This window comes from Rattus norvegicus, chromosome 1 (assembly GCF_021556685.1).
Source record: "Rattus norvegicus strain SHRSP/BbbUtx chromosome 1, alternate assembly SHRSP_T2T, whole genome shotgun sequence".
In the NCBI taxonomy this organism is placed as follows: domain Eukaryota; kingdom Metazoa; phylum Chordata; class Mammalia; order Rodentia; family Muridae; genus Rattus; species Rattus norvegicus.
In genome coordinates, this window is record NC_141534.1 from 166,820,580 (window position 1) to 166,833,371 (window position 12,792).

At 51.4% G+C, this 12,792-nt stretch overlaps 1 protein-coding gene across 4 annotated transcripts in view; it reads left to right on the forward strand.

Annotated features, from left to right (window-relative positions):
- Xrra1 (X-ray radiation resistance associated 1) overlaps positions 1 to 11,762 on the forward strand; it is a 64,656-nt gene extending 52,894 nt beyond the window's left edge. For 2 of the 4 annotated variants that reach the window (NM_001432344.1, NM_001432345.1), the window contains 8 exon segments: positions 218 to 343; positions 4,591 to 4,684; positions 5,422 to 5,537; positions 7,979 to 8,302; positions 9,765 to 9,963; positions 10,539 to 10,654; positions 10,819 to 10,924; positions 11,315 to 11,762. In NM_001432344.1, the coding sequence (NP_001419273.1) occupies positions 218 to 343; positions 4,591 to 4,684; positions 5,422 to 5,537; positions 7,979 to 8,302; positions 9,765 to 9,963; positions 10,539 to 10,654; positions 10,819 to 10,924; positions 11,315 to 11,574 (1,341 nt within the window). In that variant the 3' untranslated portion in view covers positions 11,575 to 11,762. 4 annotated transcript variants of the gene reach the window in all.
- The last annotated feature ends 1,030 nt before the right edge of the window (positions 11,763 to 12,792 follow it).

Here is a 12,792-nt window from a genome sequence, read left to right on the forward strand (position 1 = left end):
TGACATTGGAACTTTCAGCTATGCTGGAGAATTAGCTCTTGTGACCTCATAGAACATGGAGTCAGAATTCTGGCCTTTATGAGCCTAGGTGTCTCTTTGGCCACATTCTCTACAGAAGTCTTTCACCAATAGAAAGGGTGTCGGCTGCTGCCAGCCCCAACTTTTTCTTTAATCATTGTGACACTGTGACTCTGACTCTTTTTTTTTCCCTCCTAAGACAACCAAGGTATGTTCACTTCCTCCCATATTTGAGATTCTTCCTGTGAAGTCACTAAAAGCAAGGAACCAGACGCTGGCCCCGCCTTTCCCAGAGCTGAGATACCTTAGCCTGGCCTACAACAAGGTAAACTGCTTTGCTGTTTCTGTGGGGCACAGATGGGAGAAAGGGACTGTGAGCCATGCCAAGCTGACCCTTCCTCCCCCAAATGCAAGTGTGTGGCTCCGGTTCTCAAGGTGACCAAGGTTGTCACTTGCCATGCACTAGCCGCTTTGACAGGTAAAGGTGTATAGCCATGCAAAGAAAGATCTCGGGACTGGGACTGTATCGTGCTTGCTTAGCTACTAAAACCCAGGGTTGGTGGCATTCCCTGTGATCCCACCTCTGGTGAGGTAGTGTCAGGAGGATTAAGGCCAGCTGCCTGGTGAGTTCGAGGTTAGCCTGGGCTGGAGGCACTGTGTAAAAGAAAGGAAATGATTTAGTCTTTCAGATCTTGTCAGCCATGGAGATGGGCAACCACACTATACACATGTTCGGTGCTATGAAAGAGATCCACAATACTGGGAAGATGCCTGGTCTGACCTAATATTTGGCCAAGGAAATTAGTGTCTAAGCTTAGATCTGAATCATTGACTTTAGGAAGGTGAAGGGGGTTGGGAGACACAACAGACTGAAAAGTCCCATGTGTCTGACTTCAGATGTTTCCCTCTATCATGTCTTGTTTGACTTTCTATAGCCTCTCGGTTGTTTATTTTTTTGGTGCTGGAGAGCAAACCCAAGCTCTGGTGCCTGCTAAGCCTGTGTTCACCTACTGAGCTACACCCCCAACACCTGTGTTTTTCATTCAACTTAAGTATTTTTAATTTTTCCTGTGGCTTTTATCTTTGACCCGTGGGTTCCTTGGGAGTCGGTTAATTTCCAAATATATAGGGCTCTTCTAGGCATCCTAGATGTGCTGATTTCTAATTATATCTCTTGCCAGGTAATCATGATTTGTGAGATTTCTTTCTTTTTAAATATATTTAAACTTGCTTTGAGGTTCCCCGTAAAATTGATGATTGACCTGTAAGCTCTTACCGCAACGTGTACCTGCAGCCCTGGAGACGGTGTGAGGAATGTCAGTCTAGATAAGATATTGGCAGTGTCACTACTATTCCGTGAACTCCTGGCTGCTTATCATACAGGTGCATCTGGGAAGATGACTTAGTAAGTTGCTTGCCACACGAGCATGAGAACCTGAGTTCATATCCCCAGCATCCACATAAAAGCCAGCTAAGGCCGTGCATACTTGTAACCCTCGGGTGCTGGAGAAGAACAGCTACAAGAGACTCCCAGGGCCTTGCTGGCCACCCAGACCAGCAGGAACTGATTCAGGTTCACAGAGAGACCCAATCTCAAAAATAAAGTAGAGATGAGAAAGGTCAGAAGCCAACATTCGGCCTTGACACACACATGCGCAGGCAAACATACCCATACAAGTACACACCACATATGAAAAGGGAAAAAGACCCACTCATGGCTATGGATTTGTTCCTTTCTGCCTTCAGTTCTGTCCCTTTGGACTTTAGCTGATGAGTCTTTAAAGCATGGGTGGCCCTGGCATGGAGCACAGGTGAGTTAACGTCCCACTCTCCTGGAGATGCTCTGCCTTAGTGAGAGCTCCTCAGGACTGCTGCGAGACCAGAGTTCTCTGCCTGCTTCAGAACAGCCAGGACTGTGGGAGGCCTGCTTGTCCTTGCTGGTGTCCTCCCACCCTCTGTGCCCTCTCCGTGGCTGCCAACCGTCTGTGTGACAGCTGGCTCCCACCATCGTGGCTCTCTGTTCCAGTGATCTGCTGTAGACCACCAGGGCACACTTTGCTTGAGTGCTAGGCTTCGCTTTACCTGTGAATCTTTAGCTCTCAGAATAACGTGATGCACAGCGGGCACTCGGCAAGTGTTTGTGGTGCTGCTTGTGTCACACCTCAGACACCGCTGTGCACACTGAAATTAGGGTTTGGTTTATCAGAGGTACAAGTTTTCAAACAGAACTTCTCCCCCTAAGATGTTCACTGAGAAATGTTGTGTCAAATGCAAAACTCAAATTTTACTTTTAACCAATATTTACTTAGCTCATAGGTTTGGCAGTTATAGTGTCTTTAATTGAGTGAGGTTGGGTGGAAATCAATTTAACCCAGAGAGGTTATCTCTAGAACCTCACTGTGTCCCTGGCATCTTTGACTCACCCCATAGGGAGCAGGCTAGCCTGGGCCAGATTCTGCTTGCCAGACAGCCAGAAGCCTGAGCCCATGCCTTTGAGCTAGGGCTTGGTATCACAGAAGAGAACACAGGACACACCCTGGGAATCACTCGAGATGCCGCTTCTATTTTAGTTATAAACAGGATCTTGGGTCTTGACTGAATTCATTTGTGTTTCTTCTCATCTGTAGAGCTTATCTCTCACTGCCTGGTTTGCCCACAGAGGCTTCTCGCCACCCTGGGCCACCATGACACACACTACAGGTAGATCAAGTCTCCTCCTCTGGACCACAAGCTTTTTGTAATGTGTTTTCAGCCTTGGTGATTAAATCTTGAGCCTCTCCTAGGCAAGTGGCTACCACCAAGTCATATCCCCAAGTCCAGCCATTTTGTTTTAAGGGCCAAACAAAGCACATCAGTCTGCTGTTCCTTCACAGCTATGCGAAGGCAGTGTGAACACAAGGGGCAGATGGTGGTCGATTGAGAGTCAGGGGAGCTGGGCTTGGCACAGCCTCTGGGCTGAGTGGCCTTTACACTTTCATGTGCATTCAACAACGATAGTATTTCATGAAGTAATTACATTATAAGGAGTCAAATTTCAGAGTCCATAAATAAAATTTTCATGGAAAAGAAGCAGTCCAGCTATTTGCTTATGAACTGTCCAGGGCCGCTTTGAGATTATAAGAGCAGGCCTGAGTCAGGGACAGAGTCTCTGTGTGCCAACACTTACCACCTGGCTCTTGACAAGAAGACTTAGCTCTGGAGGGTCAAGTGTGGGCTGGCTGAGGGAGCCACCATGAGAGATGCCATTTGCTTCAGTAGCCAAACTGAAGTGTCTGTCCTTCCCTTCTGTCTTAGGGTTTCCACTGCTGTGAAGAGACACCATGACCAAGAACTCTTATAAAGGACAACATTTAATTGGGACTGGCTTACACTTTTTAGGTTTAGTCCATTATTGTCATGGCGGGAAGCATGGCAGCATCCAGGCAGACTTCTAGACAGTGCTCTAGAAGGAGATGAGGTTCTACATTTTGATCTGAAGCGCCCACAAGGAGACTCCCTTCTGCAGACAGCCAGGAGGAGGGTCTCTTCCACACTGGGCAGAGCCTGCATAGGAGCCTCAAAGCCTGCCTACACGGTGTCACACTTCCTCCAACAAGGCCACACCTATTCCAACAAGGCCGCACCTCCTAATAGTGCCACTTCCCATTGGTCAAGCATGTTCAAACCACTATCCCTGAATCCAACCCCACTCTGGGCTCCTCCGGTACCAATAGCCCTGAATGTCCTCTACAGCTGTCCCCATGTTCTGGCTACTCTCCTTAACAATGCTGGTGTGATTTTTGTCCTGCAGAGTCTGGCTTGACAACCTACAGGCCAAGTACATAGGGTCACATAGTAGCTCCTGGCCCCAGCCAGCCATGATGCGTCCTTTGTCATGGTTCAGCTTTATTCCATGGGCAAGTGAGTCTCTGTTCTTCGGCCCTCTTCACTTGATGTATTGGTGTCTAGGACCTATGGGAAGGAATGGCCAGGACTGCTGTTGAAGGAATGCTAGCATGTGTAGCCTTGCTGGAAGGGAGACCAGTTGCGTGTAAAGTCAGAGCTGTTCCAGCCCCTGAGGCTCTTTGAGACAAATGCTTCTGATTATTTGGCCACCAGTATCCTTGATACTTTCATATCCAGTGTAGATAAGAGATTTTTAACTCTTAAAAATGCAGGAATGGGGGCTGGAGAGATGGCTCAGCTGTTAAGAGCACTGGCTACTCTTCCTGAGGACCCAGGTTCAGTTCCTAGCACCCATGTGGTAACTCACAACCAAGTGTAATGTAATACCAGTCCCAGAGAGATCCATCGTCCTCTTCTGGCCTCTGAGGTCACGGCACACATACACATATGCACTGTAGACATGTGCAGGCAAAACACATAAAATAATAATTATTTTTAAAAGGTGAAGTAGTTGTGGCAGAATTTGTGGACAGGAAGACGAAGTGTTCTGGCCCTCTGCAAGGATCAGGTGTTACCTACGTCTGTGACTGCCCCCCATGTCTATTTTATAGCCTGTCATTCATTACTAGCCAGCATCCCCCACCTGGGTGGGGAGCAACCACTAACATGCCTCCTGCACTTTTCCAGATCGCAAAGGAGGATGCCGTCCTGCCAGCAGCTCTCTTTCCCTCCCTCTGTGAGCTCATCTTCCATAACAACCCTTTGGTAGCACACACACGAGGTATGGTGGCCACATATCTGTCCCCCAACCCAGTGCTCAGTGTTAGCCCTAGGACTTTGATTCTCGCCTCTTAGGTGCTAGGCCAGACATTGCTGGTTGGGAGTGAGGGGTGGGGTGGGAGGAGGAGGAAGGCTCAGTTACCCTGGAGAATGGAGGACACAGCTGTCAGTGCTGAGCACCTGCTTTGCACCTGCCTGCCCCCACAGCAACTGTGGCGAGCAGGCGTTAACCTCAAAAACTTTAGTGGGAACCAAAGCTCTCAGCAGTTGTGATCTGCCCAAGGCCACTCCAGAAAAAAAGCTGTGGGTTTTGAATCCTCTGGCCCTTACTTCAGCTCTTTAAAGCTTCGCCCTGGTTGTAGAGGAGGCCTGTGTGGTCTCATTTCCATTTCTCATCTGGGGTTGGTCCAGCTGCTAGGCCAGCTCTGCCAGCAGCCTGAATGCAGTTCTGTTGTGGCGCCCACCGTCTCCTGGCCAAGACCCAACAGCTGGAGGTGCACTGAAGTTCTAGGCCTGTTATGACAACAGTGGAGGTGCTAAACCAGCTCACTTTGTCACCTTAGCCTGTCTGTCCATCACTGTCCTTGCTTATAGAATAGGAGCAACATGGTGCTTACTTCTGAGGGTTGAAAAGAGAACACAGTTGCATTAACAGAGGCAAAGCAATCTGAGCAGTGCCAGGCACACAGTAAGTCCAGGAGACACTAACTAATCGCCATCTCACCTCCCTCACACCAGGGATCCCACCACTGCTGAAGAGTTTCCTCCAGGACCGCCTGGGTATCCGCTTAGTTCGAAAGAAACTGGTAAAGCCTAAGCACCACATGTTGATGCCTCGGAAGGAATCGCGAAAGGTAAGCCTTCCAACAGGACCCTGGCCTCAGAGAAACGGGGCCTACTTTAACATGCACACAACTTGAGCACAAGAACCCTGCACCCCAGCCAAACCTGGAACCTCTCCATGGGCTCTAGTACCTTCTCCTTTCCTTGTTAAACATAGTTGGAGCAGGGGTGACAAGAGAAAGAGCCCAGCAAGAGGAAGGTAGATGGAGAGCCATGGCAGTCACTAAGTCAGTGGCCTAATTCACAGGGAAACTGGAGGTGCATTGAAGTTCTAGGCCTGTTGTGACAACAGTGGAGGTGCTAAGCCAGCTCCCTTTGTCACTAAGGGAGACAAAGTAGGGAGAAACCAACCTTTTGGAAGGCCCACCACTGTCTACAGCTGTCTGAACTTGGCAAGAGTTTTGATTTTTGAGCTGCTGATATTTGAGCTCTGGAGCCTCGCAGAGCCGCTGAAAGGGATGGACGGAAGGGGGACATGAAGCTCGACCGCAGAGCCCGAGCCCTCGGCCACCCGAGTTCTTGGTGCAGGTCACCGCTCTGAGTCAGCAGGAGCAGATGACAGCCCCTGCTGCAGGCGGCTGCTTCGCTCACTCCAGCGGCTCTCCTGCTTGCCCCTGGGGACCATGAATTAGAACGCATCATCCTCTTGATCTGAAGGAATTTAAAAGCATCTATGTGAAGTTCCCATCTCCAAGCTCAGACATTGCTGGTCCCCAAAGGTAGATACATCTGTCCCCTGCCTCATCCGCTCTGCTGTGGCTTTATCCACCCAAGCAAGCTCTTAAGTCCTCAGAGGAGCACAGCAAGGGTTTAAAGCCAGAAATAGGAATTCCTAGGGGTTCTCTTGCCTGTTCTGAGGATCTGCCACAGCCCTGCCTGTCTGCAGTGCCTCTGGGGTGGAATGGCAGTGAGCTGGGTGCCTCTCAAGGTACGCTGTGGCCAGGACATGATGGAGCACGCACGACTCTGCCTTTGCTCACCTCTGGAGAAAACAGACTCAGAATGGTGCATCAGCTCACCAGATATGTGTGTTGGGTTTAGGGTGGCCCTCTCCGACCCCATCATCTGTTCAGGGTCCTGAGTAACTGAGATGCTAATATTAATAAACACAAGCACCTGTTTGCAGAAACAAAACAGTAGTGTGCACATCTAGGCACACACCCACCACTGGACCCCAGAACATGGTGTAGGCCTGATGCTAGCTGGGAAGAGTCTTAGTGCTCTAGAGACAGAGGCTCCAGGCCATGCGTGCCCTTGAACGCAGTCATGGGCAGGTGGAGAAAATGGAGAATATACTTGGTGGGCTTTTCCCTGTGAGGACACAAGAGGCAGATAGACCAGACCAGTCCTGAAGGCCAGCAGTGAGCCAGGGATGGAAAGTGTCAATTCACCCTGTGGGAAGGGCTGGGGAAGTAGGGAGGACTAAGACGCAGCCCTCCATCTCCTTCCTGGCAAGGGCTCCTAGTGTGCAGAACCTCTGCCAGATGCTGCTGTCCCCCTGTGACAGGGTTTTGAAGAAGAGTCCACGCCCTTTGGGCTTCCATTCAAAACATGGACACTACATGTATAAAAGGAAAACATTGTCTTAAAATGAAATCTATTTTAGAAACGTGTGGTCCTTCCTGTTCCTCAGGTGTTGGATCTGGTTATAGGTGTGGGGGAGAGGGGAGCGTCTGCCCACAGGCAGAAACAGCTTCCAGGGATCCAACTGTGTCTCAGCCTGCATGTTCCTAAGTACAGTGCCCAGGGCTTTCTACTCTGTTAGTCTGTAAAAGTAGACAAGAAGGTGCACGCATGTGTGCGTGTCTGTGTGTGTGTCTGCACACACACACACACACACACACACACACACACACACAGAGCCCACCCCCTCACCCCCGAGGCAGTCGGCCTCATGAGCCCAGAGCACAGGAGAGGTGGTGACAGACCTTTGTCAATTGAGGAAGTAGTTCCACAGCTCCTGAGAAACTTGGCTCAGGAAAAGAAGGGCCACTCCCACCCACTCTAGGACTCCCTGAGGAGAGCAAGAGGCATTCTGGTGAACTGCCAAGAACAGAGTGAGACCTAGAGCCCAGGCCTCCAGGCAGAAGGGGCAGACTGTGTCACTGACTTGGACAAGTCATTTTACCTCTCCGTGCCTGGAGACAGGCTCCATGTTCCTTGAGTAATTTACAAAATTTACACTGCATGACAGAGCCCATGTGGAGGTCAGGAGATAACCTGTGGGAGCCAGTTCTCTCCTTCCACTGTGTGAAACCCAGGGATCAAACTCTGGTTGTCGGACGGCAGCAAGAGCCCTTCTACACTGAGCCTCCATGGTGGCGTGGAGTGAGGCTGTGTCCGTGAGCATGTGTGATTGCCTTCCTGCCTCCCCAAACTGCTCCCGTTGTGCAACCCATTGAAGACTGGTAGGGCTAGAGAGCAAATCCAACCCAGCCTTTCTCTCATACAGGTGAAAACCTACATCCCCAAGGTGTCGAAGCATTCTCTGGTCCCCCATCACCTCAGCACGATCACAGACAATCGTCCATCAAGTCTCCTGCCGGAGCCGGAGCTCTCCACTGAAAACACCTCTCACGAGGCACTGTTCACCAACGAGGGCCCAGAAGGCCCTCCTGTAACTCACCGGGCCTTTGTGCCGATGCCTCCCATCTGCTCCGACTCCACCGTTCACAGTGATATAGTGTCCCACCAGAGCCGGACAGCCGGCCTCATGAGCCCAGAGCACCCATCAGATGACGACGCCAAGAGTACGGAGTCTATCTTCCTGACCCAGGTGACAGCCCCCAGCTGCCTCTACCCCCAGCTGCCTCCACCCCAGCTGCCTCCACCCCAGCTGCCTCCACCCCAGCTGAGCACGCACAGGTTCCTGCAGCCCCTGAGCAACCTGCATTGCCGAGGGCTGCCCAGGGCTGGCAGGAAAACCCTGAAGGAAGTGCAGCTCTCAGGCACCCTCTGATGACACTAGTGGTCCTGTGGCATAGACGGCACCTCAGATCTCACTGGGACCTGATGCTGGCCAGTCTGCAGAGGCTTGTCACGACTTGTCCCTCTCTACTAAAAGGTGCCTCACTTGTTATGCTTCCCTGGGTCCTGGGAACAAAGGTGACTCAAGTACAGGTGCCACCTCAGAGGTGCTTATGGTCTATGGGAAAGCTGGTAGGGGCAGAGCTTGGCATCGGGGCTGAGAATGGAAGAACCCAGGGGCAAGAACCTGAGGAAGGATGCCTCCTCCTTCCAGGAGGGGGTGGGAGGGTCAATGAGCTGCACTTCTCAGGCCAGGAGAGGGGCACGGTGGACATATGGGCGGAGAGAGCAGGGAACGTGGGATGGGGAGAAATTCAAGTGGAATGTCTAGAACTATGATTATTCTGTGTCAGTGCAGCAGTGTGTAGAGAGGAAATCAAGAATACCCCCAACCTGGACAACTCAAATCCCAAGTGTTCTGAATTCCGAATTTTTTTATGTGTCAACATATCGACAAGAGGAAATTTTGATGTTATTTTGTATCATACATAAAATCATTAAAGATGTATGAAATTACCTTAGGGCTATGTATATAAAATATACATGGAGCATAAGTGAATTTGATGTATAGACTTGGGTCCAGTGCCAAAGTATCTTATCTTGTCATGTAACTATTCTAAAAAGCAAGCACCTCTAACCCCAGCATTTCACATTAGGACTGTAAGACTGGAAGAGTTGGTAGTCGCCCCCCTCCCAGAATGTCCCTGCATGAAATAGGGTTTCCTGTATTGAATAAAGCCATTTGTGTAGGCTAAAATGTCTCCGTTGTACCTCAGAGCAAGAGTAAAGAATACAAAACAAATACCCTCAGTATGGCACTGGAAGGCCCTTCCTAGGCCTGCTCAGCATTAGCCACCCACCTGTCTCTAAGTGTGCCACACACGATGTCACACTCCCTGACTGCTGCAGCTGCAATCCGTTGTGGCTTGCAGTCCATCCCTCTCTCCACTTTGTCTGGGGACAGCTCTCCTGTGTCCCTGGAACTTGGTCCAGACTGTCATCACCTCCTATGGAGTTTTCTGGCCAGTTCTGGGCCTCCTCTGAGAATGCGCAGATTGGCCATGCCTTTTCCTGTTCCCACTCATTATCTAGTCTCCTGCCTGCGTCCTCCATGCCTCAGCTTAATCTGTGTCTGGGCTCAGCACTGCTGGCTGTGCAGAGCCATATTGGGATGTGGCAGGGAACAAGAGTTTATTTTCTTCCTGGCACAGGTGAATGAGCTGCCATCCTCCACCGTCCACAGGGACAACTTGGAGGCAGAGGAGAGTCACCAAAGGAGGCCATCAACAGCACCCAGAGAGACAAAGAGGACTCGGAGGAAGCAGACCGCTACCTCTTTGCACAACAAGTATGACGGCTATGAGGAGCTGCTCACAGTCAAGCCTGACCCAGCCTTTGTGGAGCCAAAGGGTACGGGATTAACGTGCTGGGATGAAAGGCGTTGCCACTGGGCCCTGCTCTCTGTCAGGAACTTCTTAGGGCACAGCAGCATGGCTGTCCTTTGCTGAACTGTCATTACTTTGGGCTACAGGCTTTTTCAGACTGGCTAAATTAGCCCAGTCACCCTGGGTGAAAATTTACTTGCAGAAAAGGGCTAATAACCAAACCAAACCAAACCAGGTTCCTGACCTCTCACCAGCCCGTTAAGGACCAATGACCATCCCAAACCCATCCCACCTGGTTTGGGGCAGCAGAGACAGTGTCGTCTCAGCTCTGATTCCATTACCTCTGATGTGCCCCCAGTGTCTGTGCCTGCAAATGAGCCTGCTAGGGAGTGGGTCTCCTGGGAGTCAGCCTCTGCCATGTGACCTCCGAGTTTAAGGGATCATTGGGGGCCAAAAGTCTCTCCACATTGGACTCTGAGCTCAAGGGGACATTTCACTCAACGAATGGTGGAGGTCTAGGCAAGGGAGCAGATGAGGGAGCCTTGGGAACGGCTTTCTTGGGCGTTGAAGTCCTTTGACACCTGTTGCTGCATCCTCCAGGCATCCAGAAAAATGCACAGGCCCTGCATCGCATGTTGAAGCAGCCGCTCATCTGCCGCTCCTCCAAGCCCAGGCTGGACACTTTCCAGAAACCCTACATTCCCAAAGAGAAGAGGGTAAGCACTTCAGCCACTGGCTGTTTCTGAGCTCTGAGGACTCTAAAGGTACAGACCCAGCCGTTACCTTGGGACCCTGAGGCCGTTTCCCGGCGCTCACTACCGCCCTCTGCCTGTCACTATGGCTGTATGAAGTGACAGACCTCTTCCTTGCTTTGTGCCAGGTTGCGAGGATACCGATTCCACCCCCTCGGAAGACCCGAGCGCAGCTGCTGGATGATATCCTCATTCGCATGCGAGACCCTCGGAACGTTACTGAGGCTCCACTGGGTATGGTGCCAGCTGTCCCACCGGGCTGATGTCTAGCAGGGAGGGCCGGTGCGAAGCTAGAAGGGCACATGGAAAGCAGGGAGGGCTGTGGAAAGTGGGGATTCCTGAGCATCTACCTGCAGTGTGCTGGAGCACACACTAAGAATGCAGCAGCCCCGGTCTGCATTAGCTAGAGTGTTTCTTTACTGGGAACCTAGGTTCCCAGATGGCCTTTCTTGTCTTCAACCTGTGCTGAAGGAGGTTTCCATGTCATCGACACTTTCGGGTCTTGAACTAAGGCATGACTTCCTACTGTCAGATCTGAACTGCTTCTACACACCAAGTTACGTTCTGCATCTCTGGGCCAGGGAAACTGGGCGAGCCTGGCGCTGTCCTTTCTCATCCCTGTAGGCGCTGTGTTGCAGCGGCGTGGACAGCAGCGACTAGTGAACCAGAAGCAATACCGGGAGGCCAAGCGGTTGCTCAAGGAGTTCCGCGCACGCTACCGGCAGCTGGTGCGCAGCTCGCTGCGGACTGTGTTCACCTCCAGCCCGCCGCCCAGGCCGCCCACCCGCCGTGCGCTGAGCGCCGGCCAGCCCAAGTTGGGCCGCTTCCTCGAGTTCATGGACGAGTTCTGCCAGGAGCCCACGGCCGGCGACTCGAAAGAGTAGAGCTGGGCACCGCCCTCCCCAAGGGCTCTGCGCCCTGGACCGTGCCCAGCCCTGAACAGAAGGGGCTTCGGCTCCATTTCGCTCCGTGGTCAGCCTGGGGAACACAGCAGGACCTTGCCTCTCAGCCCGGCCAGGCCGCACCTGGTGGCTGGCCCAGCAGCAATAAAGAGTGGTGTAGAGCAATATAACGGGTGCCAAGTATCCTTCTTGGAGGTCAGGCCAGGGCCGCAGTGACAGTGTCACTAAAGAAAAATCTCTAATGATTCCTGCATCCCAAGAGAACCATGAGAACTCCACCGGAGTCATTCAGGGCAGCTTCCTTAAGTGCCGAGACAGAATTAAGCCTAGAAAGCTCAGAAGTGGCGGCAAGTAGCCAGCGGGAGGCAGGAGAGCAAAACGCAGGGTGAGGTGGGGGGTGTTGCAGAGGCACAGGAGACTTTTTTCCTCCGAGGAAGCTTTTTCCGTTGTGAGGGTGAAGAAGACAGAATGGTTCCTTTTGAGATAATTGCTGGTGGAAGGGAGAATTTAATTCCGTGTCCTATAATCCAAGACACAGGCTGAAGACAAGAAAGGCCGTCTGGGAACCTAGGTTCTCGGTAGAGCCGCTCTGGCCAAAGCAGACTGGGGCTGCTGCACTCTTGGTGTGTGTCCAGTAGACAGCATCTGCCCAGGAGGGTCTGGAGAAATCCACCAGTACTATGATGGCTGGGACCTAAGACTTTTCCCCTGGAGGCAGCTGACCTGTAGTCCCCAGGGCCCAGGAAGCACAAGGCTTCTTGATCCTCAGCAAGACAGACTTCCCAAATCCCAACCATTTGCATATTATGGAACCCAACTTCACAGACTTAAGTAGCCAGTTAAGAGCTTATACTAAGCTGTGATCATACCCAGACATACATGTGATGTACCATCACTACACAGGTCACACACCAGGTGACAAAGGTACAGTTAGCCCATTCACAGATGTCTGAACAGTGACCCACAGCAGTAGCCACATTCAGGGTGTTTGTTGATGACTTGATTGAACTTTCTGGAGTTCCAAAGCACCCATCTTTACTGCTTGGAGAATCCATTCCAACACTGACATTGTCAACCCACCAGGTTCTATTTCTGGAGAACCACCTAGAAAGCTGCTCCTTTCAGCCAGATGTGTTCATGCCACGTATTCTCAAGAATGGACCTACCTGCCCCAAAACAATAACCTGTTCCAACCTAGCT